The sequence below is a fragment of the Anomaloglossus baeobatrachus genome, chromosome 4 (genome assembly GCF_048569485.1).
Source record: "Anomaloglossus baeobatrachus isolate aAnoBae1 chromosome 4, aAnoBae1.hap1, whole genome shotgun sequence".
Taxonomy (NCBI): Eukaryota; Metazoa; Chordata; class Amphibia; order Anura; family Aromobatidae; genus Anomaloglossus; species Anomaloglossus baeobatrachus.
In genome coordinates this window covers 94,354,284-94,376,936 of record NC_134356.1, presented here as the reverse complement: position 1 = coordinate 94,376,936, position 22,653 = coordinate 94,354,284, and the positions used below count along the sequence as shown (strand labels likewise).

The 22,653-nt window shown below is 45.6% G+C and overlaps 1 protein-coding gene across 1 annotated transcript in view; it reads right to left on the bottom strand.

Annotated features, from left to right (window-relative positions):
• Positions 1–22,653, bottom strand: part of SAR1B (secretion associated Ras related GTPase 1B) — a 167,936-nt gene that overhangs the window by 9,573 nt on the left and 135,710 nt on the right. The window contains exon 5 of the mRNA XM_075342284.1: positions 20,685–20,788. Within this exon, the coding sequence (XP_075198399.1) occupies positions 20,685–20,788 (104 nt within the window). The remainder of the gene's footprint in view (positions 1–20,684; positions 20,789–22,653) is intronic.

Genomic DNA, 22,653 nt, shown 5'->3' with positions numbered 1-22,653 from the left:
CACACGGATTGGCCGGCCGCTCGCACAGGCTCCGCCCCCCACACGGATTGGCCTCTCGCCCCGACACCCTGCACGTATTGGCAACTCGGCCACGCCCCGCCCCCCTCACGCAATGCACGCTTGCTCTGGCCCCGCCCCCCGCACGCATCCCCAGAACTGACACGGAGACACGACTCCCAGGTGAGTACTGTACCCCCGGGAGCCCACACCAGCATACGCCGCCAACCCAGCCGACACAAACCCTCGCATTGCTGGGGTTTGCCGCCGTATGCTGGTGTGGGCTCCCGTGCGAGTGGGGGACGGGATGCGCTGGTAACCATGGTAGCATAGTTACCAGCGCATCAAGGTCCTGCAGCGGCGGAACATCCACACGCACACACATAACAACAGACACATACACACACACACACATCAGATCACACTCACTCTCACACACACCTCACACACACATCAGATCGCATCCACACACTCACAGCATCCGGAGATATCGCTTGCTTCTCGGCCGCGATACTGTGCTGTGAGCTTCCAGGACCTGCCGGAGGATCACATGGCCAGAAGCATGTGGTATCTCCAGATGTTGTGAGTGAGCGCGTATGTGCAATATCGTCAATGTGTGTGTGTGTGTGAGTGTATGCGATCGGGTGTGTGTGAGTGTATGCGATCGGGTGGGTGTGAGTGTATGCGATCGGGTGGGTGTGAGTGTATGCGATCGGGTCTGTGAGTGTCGGCAGAGGAGCACGGCGTGCTGGAGGAGGCTGGGAGGAGAGAGCCTGATCCTGGGGAAGGCTGGGAGGGGGAGGCTGATGTTGGGGGAGGCTGGGAGGGTGTAGGCTGATGCTGGGGGAGGCTGGGAGGAGAGAGGCTGATGCTGGGGGAGGCTGATGCTGGGGGTGGCTGGGATGAGAGAGGCTGATGCTGGGGGAGGCTGATGCTGGGGGAGGCTGGAAGGAGAGAGGCTGATGCTGGGGGAGGCTGATGTTGGGGGAGGCTGGGAGGGTGTAGGCTGATGCTGGGGGAGGCTGATGCTGGGGGAGGCTGGGAGGAGAGAAGCTGATGCTAGGGGAGGCTGATGCTGGGGGTGGCTGGGATGAGAGAGGCTGATGCTGGGGGAGGCTCATGCTGGGGGAGGCTGGAAGGAAAGAGGCTGATGCTGGGGGAGGCTGATGCTGGGGGAGGCTGGGAGGGGGAGGCTGATGCTGGGGGAGGCTGGGAGGAGAGAGGCTGATGCTGGGGGAGGCTGAGGCTGGGGGAGGCTGGAAGGAGAGAGGCTTATGCTGGGGGAGGCTGATGCTGGGGGAGGCTGGGAGGGGGAGGCTGATGCTAGGGGAGGCTGGGAGTAGAGAGGCTGATGCTCGGGAGGCTGGGAGGAGAGAGGCTGATGCTGGGGGAGGCTGGGAGGAGAGAGGCTGATGCTGGGGGAGGCTGGGAGGCGGAGGCTGATGCTGGGGGAGGCTGGGAGGCGGAGGCTGATGCTGGGGGAGGCTGATGCTGGGGGAGGCTGGGAGGGGGAGGCTGATGCTGGGGGAGGCTGGGAGGAGGGAGGCTGGGAGGAGAGAGGCTGATGCTGGGGGAGGCTGATGCTGGGGAAGGCTGGAAGGAGAGAGGCTGATGCTGGGGGAGGCTGATGCTGGGGGAGGCTGGAAGGAGAGAGGCTGATGCTGGGGAAGGCTGGGAAGAGGGAGGCTGGGAGGAGAGAGGCTGATGCTGGGGAAGGCTGATGCTGGGGAAGGCTGGAAGGAGAGAGGCTGATGCTGGGGGAGGCTGAAGCTGGGGGAGGCTGGAAGGAGAGAGGCTGATGCTGGGGAAGGCTGGGAAGAGGGAGGCTGGGAGGAGAGAGGCTGATCCTGGGGAAGGCTGGGAGGAGGGAGGCTGGGAGGAGAGAGGCTGATGCTGGGGGAGGCTGATGCTGGGGGAGGCTGGAAGGAGAGAGGCTGATGCTGGGGGAGGCTGATGCTGGGGGAGGCTGGGAGGGGGAGGCTGATGCTGGGGGAGGCTATATATATATATATATATATATAAAATGATGTAGAACCGAGATCATTATATTAGTCCGCCCCTCTAAAACCATCCCAATTTCTTATGTGGCCCCATGGAAAAATTAATTGCCCACCCCTGGTCTAGATGATGTGATATATGCAAAGCATAATGAGAAAGCCCGCACGGCTGTGACTGATGTCATGAGCCTACTATTTGAGTCTCTAGCATTGTGCAAAATATGTGCTCGGCTTTTTTATTTTGCAATCTTTGTAAATGGAATTGCAAAGTGTTCAAATTAACAGGCACCTGAGAATTTGAGGCTATTTGTCTTTAACTCAATCCTTTTCACATCGATCTCTAATGTTGACTGTCAGATAATTCATAAACTCTCACACAGACATGTACACTTGGTGAAGTTTTCTGATTGTGAGTTATCTTTCGGAAGGGAAAAAGGATCTGTGACGGGGTCCGTCTCCCATATCACACAATCAGCAGAGCGAGCGATGAAATAAAGAGCATTTATTCCAAGCAAATCAAATGGTCCATAACATAATCCACCATACGGAGGGTAAACAGAAAAGAAAACACAAATATAGTCCACTAATGGATAAATGTCCATGTCTCTCTGAGGAGCCGCACCTTCAGCCCAGAGGTTCAATCTTCGTCCTTCTCTCTTCAAGTTCTCAAACAGACTGCCTCCTCCCACCAGGTAAGCAAAGAAGTTAGGTGGATTCCAGGCCCCCTCCCCCACACCTAAGGACAGAAGCGCTTCAAGGCGTTATAACCCTGCAGACAATACAATGTACACACAAGCAATACAAATAATGGACAGTGAACCAAAGTAAAATACGAACCTACACAACATGATACACAGTACACCATATCCCACCATCACAGGATCATTCATGCTAAAATGTAAAACTATCTAGCCAATGTCAGTAGGTTGGACAGACTTACATCTATTGTGTATGGGCAACTTAAGGTTCGCTATCAGTTTATAATTTGTGATAGAAAAATGCAGAAGCAGGAAATAGAGTTAAAGGGGTTTTACCTGAACAAACTTAATTTTAAAGTTAATTTTAACCACTTGTTCTTGGAATAATAATAATCTTCACAATTGGATGTGTTTAAAAAAAATGTTCCTGTGCTGAGATAATCTTATATATTTGCCCCTACTATGTACTTTGTAATGGCTGTGTCTGACTGTACAGTGAGATGGTCTTATCATACCACAGCTCCTGGGCAAGGGAGGATGCCAAGGAGAGTATACAGATTGCACAGCATGAGATCACATGTGATTCTTTCTGTGAAGTAAAACATTTCCCTGCCTGTTTTTCAAAAAAACTTTACCTCAAGGAAAGAATAATTTGTGATATCATGATTTAATGTCTGTATACATTTTTACTTCTTACCTGGACCAGGAGCTGTGGTATAATCAGACCATGTCTATGTATGGTCAGACACGGGCATTACACAGTATATAGCAAGGGAACATACGTCAAATTATCTGAGCACGGGAATTTTTTTTTTTCAACACATCTAATGGTGGAATCTATTGTTATTACAAGATCTATTGATTAAAATTAACTTTTTTCATGTTGTTCATGGGAAAACCCCTTTAATGCCAAACTGACTACTGAGACAGTGTTTAGGACTGGTTCAGCATCTTCCTTCTCGGTTTCCCAGTGACGCTAACCTGAGTTACCTCTATGTCTGCCGTGTCCCTTCACACGTATCCAATACCTGTGTACCTGTGAAGCTAAAAGGGACATGCTGTACATTGGGGTGTGCCTTTACACATCCCCTTCGTTCACATTTGGGTTTTTCTTAGTTGCTGTATCCGTCCTCCAGTCCTGTAGTGGCCTTATCATTTGCCCGGTGGACTTCTGGTGACGATTGGCTTCATATTATTTTATATCCAATCGTCCCCTCTGTAACAGGTACAACTTAGGACAGTCCAGATGGTGGAAAAGCAGCCCTAATAAAGTTACATAGAAATTCAAGCTGTCCTGCAGGCTGAAGGTGCATCAGTGTCAGCGTGAACTCTGTCGACATTTGAAATTATACGCTATCCCTAGAGACCCAGGAGGACCCCATTGCTGACACCAAGACTTAAAAAATCAAGACTGCAGGTTGCCAAAATGTTTGCCTTCTGGGAAAGCAGCATGTGGACAGATGAAACCAAAGATAGAGCTGTTTGGTAAAGCACATCATTCTACTGTTTATTCCAAAAATGAAAAACAGTGAGATGGTGAGATGAAACTCATCCTCTTTCCTCCATCTTACCTAACTTCCCTACCCTGTTTATCACAATAAATTACATCACACTTGCCCCTGTACTGGAAGTCTGCGGCCTTGGAGAAACCTTTGAGTCAGCCTTGTCCTTCAAACTGAACACCAATAATAAGAAAATAACCCGTGCCACACCGACAGAATTATATATGACAATAATTATTGTCAAAAGGTTATAGCAAGTGTGGGGGTATATTGGACCATAGAGACCATTCGGATTTATAATATATATGGGGTGGGTGTCACGCCACCTCTTTGGAAACTGTGCTCTACAACCTGTTAGGTAAACACTTTACTATTATGTGTGTTCTTTTGGTGTCGATTCTGACACTTTTATAGTTATATTTACATTTCCTTTGACGAATTGCCCACTGGTTGTTGCTATTCTGAGCAGTTTTTCCTTAGTTCATACCTGCATTTTGGATGTTTGGGTGAATTGCTCTGTGTGATTCACTCTGGTTTTTCTCTGCTGATATCAGCCAAACATTACGCTGTGGCATGACCTCTGACCACAGTTTCTCCTTTTTTCTTAATACATGAGTTTATATTGAGATTTACTGATGTGTACTTTGTGATTCACCCTTGTACTTCACTCTCATCCTTATATTAATTTATATTGATATTTATATTGATATTTATATTGATATTTACATGCAGGTTACTCTGTGACCTCCTTTTTTCTAGTCAACAGTCGTGTTTTTTAATATTGCATGAGATATTTATTTATTATGCTTCTTTTAATGAATATTAATAAAGATAATTTTTTCATGACCCCTTGTTCGTTTTTTGTTCTTTTTTGGTGATATATTGTCCTTCAAACTGCATAGCCAACCTCTTGACACCTGCTGCTGCCTCCAACACAAATTTAATTTCATAACTCATCGTCTCCTCAACCATGAATCTACAACCCTTCATCATATCTCACCACAACTAATGCAACATTCTCCTCTTTGGTCTCCCTGCTAATATTCTTGCACCTCTCCAGTCCATCCTTAAATCTGCTGTCTGACTATTCACCTCTCTGTTGGCTACTACTCCACTTCTCTCCTCTGCAGATCCCTTCATTGGCTCTCAATTCCCCAACATATTCAGTTCAAACTACGAACACTGACGTACAAAGCAGTCCATAATCTGTCTCCTCCGTATATCTTCAAATTAATCTAGCAATATCTTACAACATGTAATCTCTAGTCCTTCCAAGACCTCCTTCTTTCCTCCATACTTTTTTGTTCCTCACCCAATTGTCAAAACTTATCAAAACTTCTTCCGAATATCCCCCATCCTCTGGATTCTGTGCCCCAACATGTCCAACTATCTGCTACATTCAGAACCCTTAAGGCCCCGTCACACACAACGACATATCTAACGATATATCGCCAGGGTCACGGTTTTCGTGACGCACATCCGGCAACGTTAGCGACGTCATTGCGTGTGACACCAACGAACGACCGTTAACGATGGAAAATACTTACCAAATCGTCCATCGTTGACACGTCGTTCATTTTCAAAAAATCGTTGATTGTTGAGATCGCAGGTTGCTCGTCGTTCCCGAGGCAGCACACATCGCTACGTGTGACACCACGGGAACGACGAATTATAGCTTACCACCGGCAATGAGGAAGGAAGGAGGTGGGCGGGATGTTACAGCCGCTCATCTCCTTCCCTCCGCTTCTATTGGGTGGCCGCTTAGTGACGCCGCTGTGACACAGCACGAACAGCCCCCTTAGAAAGGAGGCAGTTCGCCGGCCACAGCGACGTTGCTAGGCAGGTAAGTCCGTGTGATGGCTCCAAATGATATTGTGCGCCACGGGCAGCGATTTGCCCGCGATGCACAAACGACGGGGGCGGGTACGCTCACAAGCGATATCGCTAGCGATATCACTGCATGTGACGGGTCCTTTAGACTGAACTTGAAAACCATTCTCTTCAAGAAAGCTTAAGACATGTAATGACCCCTTGCCATCTCATTACCCCCGGAGCTATCATAAACTCCCCAACCTACTGTGGTCTTCCCCATCATACTAACAGAATTTAAGCACTAAAGGGCAGGGTGGGTTGGTGTGCAGCCTCCGGTTAGGTTGATTTCCATATCCATTATATGCCTGTTATAATCTCCACAAGGTGGGTGCATACAATCCAAACACTCTAATTTTTACAGTAATTGCTACAGCAAGAAAGCATTGTTTCTTCCCTTCCTTTCATAGGAATCTATCTAGTATTTGTGTTTGCCCGAAAATAAGCCTTACCCAGAAAATAAACCCTAGCAGGATTTTTTAGCCTTTTTGGAGTAGACTTGAAATATAAGCCCTACTCCAAAAATAAGCCCTGGTTGTGTATTCAAACTAACAGTATCCTGAAATAGGGCTGGTGCAGCCCTATATCAGGATACCTAACTTTATTTGTCCCATTGCGTTGCTCTAAGCCCCTGCTAATTAAATGATTGAATATTCGCCCTCATCCCCACTCAAAATTGCGCCCACCGCTCTGAACTCTGCATGGGCACCCACACTTTATGCTTGCTGTACCATATTAGTGCCCGAGGATCACACCACAATACTCAGTATCTTTCCTGAGGTGACTGTGACAGCTACATAGAAATAGATGCTGTCACTCTCAGATCAGGAGTGCCGCTGTGTACTGCTGTGAGAATGCGCTGGATAATTAAGTAAATGAATATTCAGCCTCACCCCCTTGTAATCCCGCCCACTGAGTTGTGCACGGGCATCCAGAAGTGGTGCTTCCGCAGATGAGATCTCAGCTCGTCTTTGATAAAAATTAAAATGACAATTACGCTTTAAAGGCAACCTCTAAGACAAACTGTTGACATTATTTGCAGCGTCCTAAAGTATACCATGCAGTTTGGGGTCTTAATGACTATTCATTTTAAAATCAGGTTATGGCATTCATTCAATAAACACAATAACCTTAAATAATATATAATTCAATGGTGAAATTTAAAACTAATATTATGCATCTACTGAAAACAATTTGACATTTGCTATGAACCTTTTTCACCTACGCAACAGCATAGAGCTGCTCCTTTATGTATATTCTCACTGCCAAATATTAAGTTTACTAAGTACACAATGAGGATATACTGAGCAAATATACATCTTATATGAAAGGTCAACAGTAAACGGCTAATGTGGTTTATTACTTTCAGAGAAGTTTCCCTGTATATTCTGGGGCACATTTACAAAAAGTGGCATTTTGTAAAAAGTTTTTTGTCAGTATAAATTGTGCTATTTGTATATGACAAATACCAAATTCACATAAATTTTTCACAAGCAGATAGAACAGAAAATTCTAGTATTGGTAAATAATAAATTTTCAAATTTTAATATATATTATAAGCTGGAAATGTGGAGGGTCCCAACGCCGTAATAACAATCTCCTAACTTGTTGACTAAAAAAATTCAGGTTTGGAATACATTCTTTGAACCCAATTCATCAAGACCTGACCTGATTGTTCAGGATAAATTTGATGAGGGGGCATGCTAGCGTGAGATGCTACTGATTCATGAAGAAAAACCAGTAAGTGTCCAATATACTATTGCTAACTCCTTTAAATAGAAAACCCTATAAAATCTCAATTAGAGTTATTAGACCAAAAAAATGAATAAAATATATTTTTATTAGAAAAGGGTTAAAGATAAACAACAAAAATCAGGGGATAAACTAGAAACAAATCCCTCCTTAGTACTTCGACTATAAAGGCACGTGAGCATCAATAAAATATATAACAACAATATTTTTGAAATATACAAAATTTCCAAAAACATCCACCAGAGGTCACTTATTAAACAAAGAAAGGTATAAGGTGCAGTCCAATTATTGGAAGATGTTAAGATATATAGATCCACTAATGCTAGTGCAAATCACCTAAAAATGTATATAGAATTTAATACATTTTACGGTGTAAAAATATTGAATTATAAAAATCAATTCAATTGTTCATAAAGTGTCATAGTGATATATAATAAATACTTCATATAGTTATTGCACAGGCCAAGCACAGGAAGGATATAATGAAGAATAATACATAGATATTATTCTGACACTCTGCCTGAGAAATTCTCTGGTGTCTAGGATCAATGCAGGCAGACTTGGGCATCAACCTGCTTTATGCTGATTCATAGGCAGGCTAGCAAGAGTAAAGGGGGCTTTATACGCTACGAGATCGCTACAGCGATCTCGTTGGAGTCAGGGATTTTGTGACGCACATCCGGCCGCTGTAGCGATGCCGTTGCGTGTGACACCAATGAGCGATTTTGCATCGTCGCAAAAACGTGCAAAAACGCACATCGGCGACATAGGGGTCCATTCTCAAATATCGTTACTGCTGCAGTAACAAAGTTGTTCCTGCACACATCGCTCCGTGTGACACCGCAGGAATGAGGAAGCTCTCCTTATCTGCCTCCCGGCCACAAGGGAGAAAAAATTGCTAAGGGACTTTTTGACCCGAATGTATCTCAGATAAGTGCAAATTGTTTATTTTCCATTTTTTCCCTCACTAATTGATGGTATAACCCCTTAGATTTACCCGACAAGAAGGAAGCTCAGGGATATCGTAGGAGGGAAAGCTGCCGAGGAATGGGGGCACCTTTTTACCTTTAGGGTGCGTGTAACCTTGGTTATATCTCCATTGGCAGGTAGAGGAAAGAGAGAACGAGGGTTATTTAGAGATTTCTCCCACTGGTAGTACCATTAAGGTGACATAAGAGTGGAACAACTGGCTTGTTCCGTAGGTGAATATTATTGGGGCTGTCTCATGGTCCTGGGATGTTTTGTGTGTGTCACATTTTCACAGGTGGAATTTTGAACTGTTTTAATTGATCACTGGATAATCAGAACCCATACTGCCCCTTTCGAATAGGCTGTTTGTTACCTTTAGAGAGTCATGTAACTTACACTTCCTTCTACGTCCCCACTCCTCTGGTAGTAAGGTACAGGTCGGAATTGTTGTCTCGCTCTTGTGCGGGGACCCACAAGCGCCTTTTCCTTGCCCTCTGATTCACCTTTTTTTTTTTGTCTGTTTTTTTTTTTTTTACTGTGGAAGGATTTTTCTCAGCACACGGTCTCATCCATGACGAACTGCACAATATATCTTAAGCTGAGACTGAGATCCATTCACTGCAACAGGGGAATCGGCCTGCAGAGGGTTTTTGTGCTGAATTTCAGCGCTGGATCAATGGACACCCAGTGGAACGATTGCGCTTAAAAGCCAGTCTATCCAGGGTTTGTCCAAAAGGGTAATGGAAACCTTAATAATGTATGAAACACCCCCTACTTTAGAGTGTGCCATCTCTCTAGCAATACGTATTGATTACTATTCCATGAAACCAAAACTGTCTGGGAAGAGGTTACTATACCAGCATTACCATCAGAGGCCTCACCCGAACCTATGCAGCTTGGAGGGAAGTTTTGTGTAGGGAAAAGCCTCCACACCTCCAAAAAGGGGAGGAGTTTGTTTTTCTGTAGGAAAAGGGGACATTTTATCAGTGCTTGTCCCTCCGTGCCCAAGCAAAAACAAGAAGTCAGAAAATTCCTAGACCCAGGATGTTTGGTGGATTCCAACCTGGGTCTACATATATCCTATGGTGTCTCATTGTTTAATACCCATAAGGGTTAAGGTTGGAGGCCTAGAAGTTTCTATTACAGTTTTTCTGGATAGTGGATCAGGGGTAAACATGATCGGTGAACAGTTTCGTTGTTCTTCTGGGTTGGATTCTGGGTCTTCCTGGTCCTCTCTCAGATTTTAGTGATATGTTCTCAGAAAAGGAATGTCAGGAATTTCCGCCACATAGGTCTTAAAATTATCACTGCACCATAAGGTTGATGTCGGGGACAAAATTGTTCGAGCAGACTCTATAACTTGTCGAGTCCTGCGTAAAAGTCCAGGTCCGCCGGGTTTCAAAAGTATCCGGGTGCTGGACCTGGGCCCGGAGTTCTCAAGGAACTCTGTCTAATGATGTGGATTCAGCAATTTGGGAAATAAAAAAAATAAAGGAAAAATAAAAATAAATCAAGCGCGCTATACTTACCGCGTCTCCTGCGTGGCTGTAACTGCTTTTGGTCTGCTCACTCTTCTGGGGCCTCTTATTAGGCCCATACATATTCACTGCTTCCCCCGTCCACCGGCAGTCCTAGTGTCGGTGATGGGTTGCAAAAGATCACTCGGGAACACTGTAAATATTGAACCGTTACTGAGCTGCTGGAGATACGACACACATCCAGGAGAAGTAAAATACGAGGTGGTTTAATTCAACGCATTTCGAAGTGTAGCCCCACTTCTTCATCAGGAAATTCACCAGTATGACCCAATAAGGTGAGCACATCCCTTTTTCCTTGTTACTGGCTAAGACCCTATTGCACTCTTTTCCCTCCAGCTTTTTACACACATGATTGATTGCAGTCAGACGTGCCCCTAGCCTGTGTGACAGCGTCTGACTGCTTGCGATCACAGACCCTGTCCGCGGGTCTATTTTGTTTTTGAGGGGTGCGTGATTCCTTCTGCGCAGTGAGAACGCTGGTGGCCTGACCAGGCAGGCTTGGGGCGGAGGTGGAGGACACAGATGAGGTGGAGGAGGCAAAAGCAGTGGCGGAACTTGGACAGACAGAGGATTGACACACAAGTCGTGGGGACGGCAAGACTTGTGCAGCAGACCCTTCACCATCTATCACCATAGTTACCCAGTGCCCAGTCAGCGACATGTAACGTCCCTGTCCATGCTTACTGGTCCAAGTATCGGTGGTGAAATGCACCCGTTCACACACAGAGTTTCTTAAGGAAGCGGTGATGTTGTGTGCGACATGCTGGTGTAGCACGGGCACACCTTTCTTAGAGAAGTAGTGGTGACTGGGCATCTGGTACTGGGGCACAGCGACAGACATAAGGTCTCTAAAATCCTGTGTGTCCACCAGGCGGAAAGGCAGCATTTCGGTAGCCAAGAGCTTACAGAGGGATAAAGTCAACCTCTTAGCTTTGTCATGGGTCGCAGGAAATGGCCTTTTATTTGTCCACATCTGAGGGACAGAGATCTGGCTGCTGTGTGTAGATGGTGTTGAGTAGGGTGTCCCTGGAAAAATGCAGGTTTGTGAGGAAAGTGCAGGCGGAGACATGATGTTGCCTTCATCCAACATTGGTGCTATCGATGTCTGAGAGAGCTGTACACACGCACTTGTTTCCCCTTCCAAACCAACTGACGACCTACCAAGCAAACTGCGTGTTGCGGCTACAGTGGTGGAAGTTGTGCATGGAAAACCAGGTGTGACAGCTGTCCCCACAGTCCTAGAAGATGAAGAGCGCGCGGATGCACTGGAAGGGGCAGGCGGTGGATGGTTCGCTCCGCTAGGCCGCATTGCAGCACGGTGAGCTTCCCACTGGGACATATGATATTTATTCATGTGACGATTCATGGAAGAAGTTGTCAAACTGCTGAGGTTTTACCCTCTACTAACAGAATCCCAACAAATTTTACAGATCACATAATTTGGGCGATCTTTTGCTATGTCAAAAAAGGACCAGGCTAGGCAAGGCTTAGAGGGCATGCGACCTGCTGAGCCCCCCCGACTAGTGCTCAGAGGCAGAGTGGTGGTGAGGATGCAGTTGTAGACGTGCTACCAGTGCTCCGACTCTGTCCAGGAAAGCGCAAGGTAACTTCATCGTCGGTTGCATCCTCCTCCACCGCCTCTGTTGACCTCCTCGAGTGCCTGACTGTGGGTTGACAGTAGGTTGGATCTAGAACTTCCTCATCAATTGTTGTGTTTGCACTCCCCTCACCCTCAGACCGAGCCTCTTCTTGCCCTGACCGAATATTTAAGTTGTCATCCCAATCTGGTATCTGCGTCTCATCGTCATCAGTATGTTCCTCATTGTCTATAACAACAGGTGTTACAGTTTGTGAAAAAGGGTCAACACTATGCTCAGAAACTTGGTCCTCACGGCCTGAATCAGAGTCACAAAGGTTCTGGGCATCACTGCAGACCATTTCCTGGTCTGTACTCACTGTAGCTTGGGAGCAGACCTCTGATTCCCAGGCTATAGTGTGACTGAACAGCTCTGCAGACTCAGCCATCTCAGTTCCACCATACTGTGCAGGGCGGATGGAGACTTCAGAGCTGGGAGAATGCAAGTGTGATTGGGCTGACAACTCAGAGGACTGGTGTTGTTTGGATGCGGTAGTTGAGGTGGCGGAGAGGGCACTTGTTGGACCACTTGAGATCCATTCAAGCATTTTCATTTTTTGGCCATCATCTACCTTTGTTCCAGTTGTTCGTGTCCGTAAAAAAGGGAGCACATCGGATTGTCCACGGTAAGTAGTAGACATCTTACTTTTGCTGGAAGATGGTCTATCTTCAGCAGATGTTAGTGGAGCTTTGCCACCTTCCCCACGGACAAACCCTTTTTTTCCTTTTCCAACACGTCTCTTCCCCTTTCCACCAGCATCTGTCATTTTGCCACTCATTTTGATTGCGACAAGATTGTGCACTTAAAATGTGGTAGTAAAAATTGAGAGGTGGTGTAGATTGCAGCGGTGGTCTAGCTTTATTAAAAGCAGAATAAACAACAATAATTATCCCTGACAATGCAACTACGGCCCTTAAACTGGCAGCATAAATTGCTAGTATAATAGCTTTGTAACAATGAGCTTGGATGTTCAATGCAGAGGTGCTGCAAATATCTTTGCACTAGTGGGACAATACAGAAGTCCAACAGCCACGTTTAGGATGCCACTAAGTTTCCTCAGTGTTTGCTAGTATAATGGTTTTGTAACAATGAGTTTGAGTGTGCAATGCAGGCAGACGTGCTGCAAATATCTTTGCACTAGTGGGACAATACAGAAGTCCAACAGCCACGTTTAGGATGCCACTAAGTTTCCTCAGTGTTTGCTACTATAATGGCTTAGTAACAATGAGTTTGAGTGTGCAATGCAGGCAGACGTGCTGCAAATATCTTTGCACTAGTGGGACAATACAGAAGTCCAACAGCCACTTTTAGGATGCCACTAAGTTTCCTCAGTGTTTGGTATTATAATGGCTTTGTAACAATGAGTTTGAGTGTGCAATGCAGGCAGACGTGCTGCAAATATCTTTGCACTAGTGGGACAATACAGAAGTCCAACAGCCACGTTTAGGATGCCACTAAGTTTCCTCAGTGTTTGCTACTATAATGGCTTAGTAACAATGAATTTGAGTGTGCAATGCAGTCAGACGTGCTGCAAATATCTTTGCACTAGTGGGACAATACAGAAGTCCAACAGCCACGTTTAGGATGCACTAAGTTTCCTCAGTGTTTGCTACTATAATGGCTTAGTAACAATGAGCTTGAGTGTGCAAAGGGCAGGAGGGTACAGTGGCAGGGTTGTGGGTCTGGGTAGAGGAAAGGAAGCCTCCCTTTCTATCCCTCCTAATGGGGAAATGCAGCGAGGAAATCCCTGACCTTAGCTACACAGACGCTGTCATCTTGTGTAGATGTTAAAATCTGTTATCACGGCCCTGACTGTCACCTATGGCTCTGACCCTGCCGGTATTAGCCCTTAAAATGACTAATAGAAACTTCTATCCCTATTCTGTATAGCGCTGTGTATAGAGCGTACACAGCAGTATCGGAGACAGGAGCTACGCCAGCGGTGTCTGACACCCAGACGCAGAAGAGATAATGGCGTCCGGACGGGCAGATACTCGTTTTTATAATGCAGGGACATGTGACATGGACATCCTATCACACATGACGTTGCTTCTCTGGCTAAAAGTCCACTTAGCTGTGTGTGTGTCTGGGATTGGCTGACATGCTGGCCCTCCCCACTACACGCGCGCGCTTAGGGAAGGAAGACAAGGAAAAAAAATAAATAAATGGCGATCGCCATTATCCAAACAGCAGTGATCTGAATGCGCTGTTCCCGCACACTATACACTGAAATTTCATAATAGTGTGAGTCACAGAGTGACTTACACTATTACAGCAGAAAGCCAGCTAGTAATTAGCTTGTTTTTTTGCTGCTAGAACCGTTCTCGAACGTATCTAGAACTATCGAGCTTTAGCAAAAAGCTCGAGTTCTAGTTCGATCTAGAACAGCCCCCAAAATCACTCGAGCTGCGAACTGGAGAACCTCGAACCGCGAACCGCGCTCAACTCTACTAATTACTGTCCTCGGACAACCTCTCTACACTACTGGAAATAGTTAATGTCCATGTTACAATAATGCAACTTGGGGTCGCTTATGGCAGCTAATTCATAGGGGGAACTTAGAAAGAGGGAGAAGTTTGAGTTTGGGTGCAATGATTTCCCTAAATATTATTTGAAGGGGTGGGAGCCATTGCTTTTCCAGAGCTTCGTGGCGAAGCAGCTCAAGAAATTGCAATTTTTTGCCAAAAATCTCAAAATTTTTAAAATAAGTACAGTTTGGAATGTTTAGTGCTTTAGTGCACATTTGGTGCTGCTTTTTGTTTTTTCTTCATTGAATTGGTCGGTGGTTGACCTCCACCTTGCTTTGCACCCCAATTTGGGATGTATTCCATCTGTCTAGATTTTGGCGGTTGGTGACTGTTCACATTAAGTCATCAGGCTTTGTCCACAGGCTATTTACTTCATGCAGCATTTGCTTGGACCTGTCCCGCCCACAGCCATGACTCAGTCATGGGTACGGGATTGAAATAGACCAGGTGAGTGCTGCTAAGAGCAGTTCTACTATTCATATGTGAGGCCGTATGGCACATTTTATAAAAATATTTTAGTGTAGGACTGCTTCAAATGAGATTTGCCGTGACGTGGCGAAGCAGCTCAAGAAATTGCAATTTTTTGCCAAAAATCTCAAAATTTTTAAAATAAGTACAGTTTGGAATGTTTAGTGGTTTAGTGCACATTTGGTGCTGCTTTTTGTTTTTTCTTCATTGAATTGGTCGGTGGTTGACCTCCACCTTGCTTTGCACCCCAATTTGGGATGTATTCCATCTGTCTAGATTTTGGCGGTTGGTGACTGTTCACATTAAGTCATCAGGCTTTGTCCACAGGCTATTTACTTCATGCAGCATTTGCTTGGACCTGTCCCGCCCACAGCCATGACTCAGTCATGGGTACGGGATTGAAATAGACCAGGTGAGTGCTGCTAAGAGCAGTTCTACTATTCATATGTGAGGCCGTATGGCACATTTTATAAAAATATTTTAGTGTAGGACTGCTTCAAATGAGATTTGCCGTGACGTGGCGAAGCAGCTCAAGAAATTGCAATTTTTTGCCAAAAATCTCAAAATTTTTAAAATAAGTACAGTTTGGAATGTTTAGTGCTTTAGTGCACATTTGGTGCTGCTTTTTGTTTTTTCTTCATGGAAATAGTTAATGTCCATGTTACAATAATGCAACTTGGGGTCGCTTATGGCAGCTAATTCATAGGGGGAACTTAGAAAGAGGGAGATGTTTGAGTTTGGGTGCAATGATTTCCCTAAATATTATTTGAAGGGGTGGGAGCCATTGCTTTTCCAGAGCTTTTTCTCTATCAGTAATGTGGAACCTCCCTATATTTCCATTGACAGATGACACACCTGAGTGGGGGCTGGTTTTGTGCTTGATAAGTTAGAGGTTTAATTGGTAACATTTTGGGAGTACAGAACATTTTTTGATTGCTTTCAATATATTGCTGGGATCACATTCTTGTGTTCTACGCTGAGCACTTATGTCAGGGTTTCCGTGGGTACGGAAAGTATTCAGACCCCTTTAAAGGGAACCAATCACCAGGATTTTCGTATGTAACCTAAAGCCTATAACCTATACTGGCACTCTCAGGCTGCTTTTCTACATACCATTAGTGGTCAGCTCAGATGTCTAGGCTTTCAAGTCCAAGAAAGTGAAGCTTAAAAATTTGTCAGCTTTTTGAGTGACAGTTGCACTACAGCAGTTAATAGCAGGGTGGGTTATGCACATGGATTCTTGACCCCCTGCCTGTTCCTCCATGTCTCTCTGGCTCTATGCTAATTTTTCTTTTCAGGAAGATGGCGTCGGAGTTGGCACTTGCGCATAGCGCTTATCTCCGGCGCTATCTTTCTGTGGGGCCACAATATACATTGCCGGGTCCCCTTCGGCAGTCCAGGGCCCTGGCACTTGCTTGGGTGCACCAAGTTCTGACGCCGGCCCAATGTGTACATTCTTTTGCTTCGTCCCCTGCCCTGGAGATGTGGTATGATCAGAACATGTTCCTGCACTGTCAGACACCGCCATTACACAGTACATAGCAGAGGCCCATTTACAAAATGATGTCAGCACAAGAACACTGTTTTTAATACATCCAATTGTAGAACTTATTATTATGCTTAAAACTATTGCCTGAAATTTATTTTTTCATGGGACAACTCCTTTAATTAAGCGTTCATGTTTAAATTAGGAGTTACTATCCACTTCTATGGATTTTTGCTTTAATTTTGGTTAAATCACTACTTTATATCACTAACAAAAAAGATGCCACAAAAATGACAAATATAGTGCTAAAAAAAATTTCACAAAAAAATACCTATATCATCGATGAGATGCTTTGTGCTCATTCCTAAAGAGAGAAAATAGCCCTACTAAAACCACAGGAATAGGTTATATTGGGGTAACTAAAACAATGTCTCACTGCACTGTATGATTGAGAAATCACAAAGTATAAAGGCTTTTTATGTTATCTAACCACGGCTACTGAAAGGTTAGGCTCATCTCACATCTGCGGTATTTTGCCGCAAAACCGGATCTGTCACAAATGTGCGCTGGGGTCCTGGGTTCAATTCCCATCAAGGACATCATCTGCAAGGTGTTTGTATGTTCTCCCCGTGATTGCGTGGGTTTCCTCTGGGTTCTCCGGTTTCCTCCCACACTCCAAAAACATACAGTTAGGGACCTTAGATTGTGAGCCCCAATGGGGACAGTGTTGCCAATGTATGTAAAGTGCTGTGGAATTAACAGCGCTATATAAATGAATAAATATTATTATTATCATTATTATTATTATTATTTATTTTCAATGGAATCGCGGCAAGATGGAGTCACATGTGGTTGTGTATGATGTTCACAACCGCATGTGACCGTGTCTTGCCGTGATTCCATTGGAAATTAACCCCTTAACGACCCTTGACGTACTGGGTACGTCATGGTGACATGGTGCTAAATGACCCATGACGTACCCAGTACGTCATGGCGAAATCGCGGTCCCGGAGCCCCGGGGAGTCCAATTTGTTTAATTAAACAGTAGATTCGGGAAGGAGGGGACCTCTGCCTGACCTCAGGAGGGGTGGTGCCTCCTCCTCGAACCTACAGAGGCTGTGATTGGCTGACGAACGCCGCTCAGCCAATTACAGTCACTGTAATGTTCCAGCCATTGAAAATGGCTGGAACATTGAAATACAGCCCTGAGCAGTGCTGCTGTAGCACTGGCCATTGGCTGGAGCTGGGTGATCGGTGCTTCACCCGCCCCCCAGCTCTGATTGGAGAGACCGGTCTTGTGACTGATGTCTCCAATCACCGTGGATCTGGTGCCGGTGACCTGTGTCCGTCCCTGAAAGCCGAGGAGAGCGGTCTATGCGGGTGCCCATCGGTAAGTTGCTGCCCCCGCCCCTGTCCCCGATCGCCCTTCCAGCCCCGCCGCTGTCTCCTATCGCCCCGCCCGCCACCGCCAGCCCTGCCGCTATCTCCGATCACCCCGCCAGCCCTGCCGCTGTCTCCGATCGCCCCGCCCACCACCATTAGCCCCGCCGCTGTCTCCGATCGCCCCGCCCGCCAGCGCCAGCCCCGCCTCTGTCTCCGATCGCCCCGCCCACCAGCCCCAGCCCTGCCACTGTCTCTGATCGCCCCGCCCACCACCGCCAGCCCCGCCGCTGTCTCCGATCGCCCCACCCGCCACCGCCATCCCCGCCGCTGTCTCTGATCACCCCGCCCGCCAGCGCCAGCCCCACCGCTGTCTCCGATCGCCCCGTCACTGTCTCCGATCGCCCCGCCCGCCACCGCCAGCCCCGTCGCGGCCCCGATCGCCACCGCCAGCCCCGCCGCTGTCTCCGATCGCCCTGCCGCTGTCTCCCGATCCACCGCTGTCCCCGATCGCCCCGCCCGCCACTGTCCCCGCCGCCACATTCGCCACTGTCCCCGCCGCCACACTCGCCACTGTCCCCGCCGCCGTTGCACCCTCCTTTTTCAGCCACTGCTGCCCCCGAATCGACCCCCACTGTTCCCGATCGGCCGCCGCCGCCTCCTTCATCGGCTGCCCCTTCTCCATCGCCACTACACCTCCTCCCCCTCCATGTGCTGCAAGCCACCCTCTCCCTCCATGTGCTGCAAGCCACCATCCCCCCTCCATGTGCTGCAAGCCACCCTCCCCCTCCATGTGCTGCAAGCCACCCTCCCCCCTCCATGTTCTGGGGCCCTTTCCCATCTTCCATCCGCTGCGCCCTTTCTCATCTGCCGCCCCGCCCTCTCACATCGCATTATCCAACGCAGTTGCTCGCTTCCAGACTTGAGTGGATGATGCGATGCGAGACTCGTGCATTGCTCTCACGTTTGGCACTGGTCTTAGTGGCAGGCGCTCATATTTTTTTTTTTTATTCATTATTTTTTTTTTACTGATGTCTGTATTTTTTATTTCGCCAAACTAATTTTTTTGTATGAGGGGGGGGTCTAGTTTCCAAAATGGGATCACATGTGGGGGAGCTCCATTGTTTAGGCACCTCAGGGGGTCTCCAAATGCAACATGGCGTCTGCTAATAATTCCGATCAATTTTACTGTGAAATGGCGCTCCTTCTTTTCTGAGCCCCGCCGTACGCCCAAACAATTGATTTCCACCACATATGAGGTACCTGTGTACTCAGGAGAAATTGCACAATACATTTTATGGTGCACTTTTTCCTGATACCCTTGTGATAAAAAAAGCTACCTGGTTGAAAAAACAATTTTGTGGTAAAAAAAAGAATAAAATATTTTCACGGCTGAACATTACAAACGTTTGTGAAGCCTCCAGGGGTTCAAAGTGCTCACTAAACAGCTAGATAAATTCCATGTGGGGTCTAGTTTCCAAAATGGGGTCAATTGTGGGGGAGCTCCATAGTTTAGGCACTTCAGGGGGGTCTCCAAACGCAACATGGCGTCCGCTAATAATTCCAACCAATTTTGCTGTGAAATGGCGCTCCTTGCCTTCCGAGTCCTGCCGTGTGCCCAAACATTTGATTTCCACCACATATGAGGTATCTGCATACTCAGGAGAAAATGCACAATACATTTTATGGTGCATTTTTTCCTGATACCCTTGTGATAAAAAAAGCTACCTGGTTGAAGCAACAGTTTTGTGGTAAAAAAAAATGTTTTTCTTTTCACGGCTCAACGTTATAAACTTCTGTGAAGCCCCCAGGGGTTCAAAGTGCACATCAAACATCTAGAAAAAATATTTGAGGGCTCTAGTTTCCAAAATGGGGTCACTTATGGGTGAGCTCCATTGTTTAGGCACCTCAGGGAGTCTTCAAACCAGACATGGCATCCGCTAATGAGTGCAGCTAATTTTGCACTCAAAAACTCAAATGGCGCTCCTTGCCTTCCGAGTCCTGCCGTGTGCCCAAAAATTTGATTTCCACCACATATAAGGTATCTGCGTACTCAGGAGAAAATGCACAATACATTTTATGATGCATTTTTTCTGATACCCTTATGAAAATACTATTTTTTATGGCTAAAGTAACATTTTTGTGTTAAAAAAGTAAAATTTTCATTTTTTCTTCTACATTGCTTTGGTTGCTGTGAAGCTCCTAAAGGGTTAATAAACTTCTTGGATGTGGTTTTGAGCAGAGTGAGGGGTGCAGATTTTAGAATGGGGTCACTTTTGGGTATTTTCTGTCGCCTAGGTTTCCTAAATCACTCCAAATGTGATGTGGTACCTAAAAAATTTTTTTTTGTAAATTTTGTTGGAAAAATGAGAAATTGCTGATGAACTTTGAACCCTTCTAACTTCCTAACAGAATTTTTTTTTTTTTTCAAAAATTGCCCTGGTGTAAAGCAAACAAGTGTGAAATGTTATTTAGTAACTATTTTGTGTGACATATCTCTCAGATTTATGGGCATAAAATAAAATTTTCGCCAAATTTCCGAAATTTTCACAAACGCAAAACATATCGGCCTAAATCTACCACTGACATGAAGTACATGAAGTACAATATGTCATGAAAAAACAATGTCAGAATCGCCAGGATCCGTTGAAGTGTTCCAGAGTTATAACCTGTCAAAGTGACACTGGTCAAAATTGCAAAAAATGGCCGGGTCTTTAAGGTGAAAACAGGCTGGGGGCTGAAGGGGTTACTGGAACTGAAACGCATTTGTGACAGATCCGGTTTTGCGGCAAAATACTGCAGATGTGAAGAGCGTTTTACTGAATATTGTTGGAAAATCAAATTTTAAAAATGCAGTACTTACATCAAGTTCAGCCTTAGATTCAGCTAGCCGTTCATGATCAGCACAGTCAATGACATAAACAACACCATTTATTGCAGGGAGGTAGTTTTTCCACACTCTTCGTGCTAAATTGAAATAAAAATCATAATTAATTTGATATGAGGATCTCACTATGTTTTCTACTAGTACATGAACAATAATCCGAAATTCCCTAATAATGCTAGGCTACCAAGTCCAATAGTGGCCACTAAATGGCTCACTCAACCTCTTATTTGGAGTTTTATAATGAGCTAATTTGGAAAGATGAATCCCTGCTATATAGCACAAGATTTTTCATTTTTAAGGACACTCATGACTCATCCTAAAGGTGTATTCCTACGCCATAGTCATATTATGGATCGTATGGCTATTTTCAGAATATTGGGCAGAAACTCATCATGTTTAAGTGGCTATTCATTCTGAGGCTATTCTACCAAGGAATAAGGAGGAATAAGGCAAGAACAGGTTCACTACTCATTAAAAGAGTTGTCCGATAAAAACAAGTTATTACTTACACAATAGGTGACAATTTGTTGATGGATGGTGTGACGACACAGACTTTTTCAATGTGTGTCGTGGGTTAAAATTTCTTACATTAGCCAGACGTATTGTTCTTCTGTGTGCTAACTCATGTTTGCTAAACTATTGTTTGGGACCAGACCCTTCTGAGCAATCATTGTAATGTAGTTGTGTGTTGCTAATCTAATGTAAATTACCTTAGTAGCCATTGTCTAGTCTGTGACTTGCAGACTACATGTAGATATCCTCAGTCTTTCTATCCACATGATTTAAATGAACATTATCCATGCAGCTTCAAATTCATCCAATAAGAGAAGCAACCTTGTACAACCAATCCGATAAGGGCACAGTTTATCCTAAGGGAAGGTTATGGCTATAAAAGGGATTTCTTTAAGTCACCAGTGGTTGTTGGATGTCGCATGATCCAGTCTAAGCTCTTAGGAGCTGACTAGGGGATCAGGACCAGGATACCTTGTGGACTCGGTCTAGGGACTTTTGCTCCGACTAGAGGAATACTTGGCTACATGACTTCAAACCAAAGACTACTTAAGGAGGAAACCCAGGTTGGGACAATCCAGTCACCTGGTACAGACTTTGCAGACCTCAGCCAGCTTCCTAAATCTGTCGTTATTCCATTCTCGGTGGGTGCCCGCCAAAAGCGGGGTGCTGCTGGATTGGAGTAAATAGCCCTGGAACCTCTGAGGCATGGACATTCTAAATCCCTGGTAAGCCAGCAGAAGGGTGAGACTCTGTTGCCTGTTACATTTGTGTGTTTTGCTGGTTATGTGTTATGTGCCATTGATATTTTGGGGATCCAATAAAGTCTTAATATTGTGATTCCCTCACCCTGTGTTGTCTGAGTAGTGTTCCGCCCACGGTTAAGGAGGTCGTGAGTTCAGTTGGGATGAGCCCTGAGCCACGCTGTCTTTCTAAAGGCGGCTGGGCCAGCGGACAAGAGCACCCACTGAGCCCCGTGTCTGCACAGATGGGTGTCGCACCAGTGGGACCCACACAATCGGCAGAACAAGTAGATTTTATCTCCGGTAGAATGGAGTGGCAGTGCGCATGCTCAAATATCAGTCCATTCATTACATTTAATTCTGCCAAGTGTTGCACCTAACTTTTTTTGGCAGCCCCATAGGGTATACTGTTCCATTTTGTAATGGGGAATAAAAGTTCCCTGAGCTACAGATGAGTGTAAGTCCCAGAGACGAAACAGCCACACAGCCACACATCAGCAAGGTATCATCAATCCGTTACATAGGTGATAAGTTGTCTTCAATCGGCAACCCATTAAAATTATCATAAGGGTAAGATAATATGCTTGTTTCATGCAAAAAAAAAAAAAAGAGAGAGCATAGTTTTGTAAATTTTAACTAATGTCTAGGGAGAATTTTTCTCTTTGTTGATACCCTGGAATATTTATGATCAT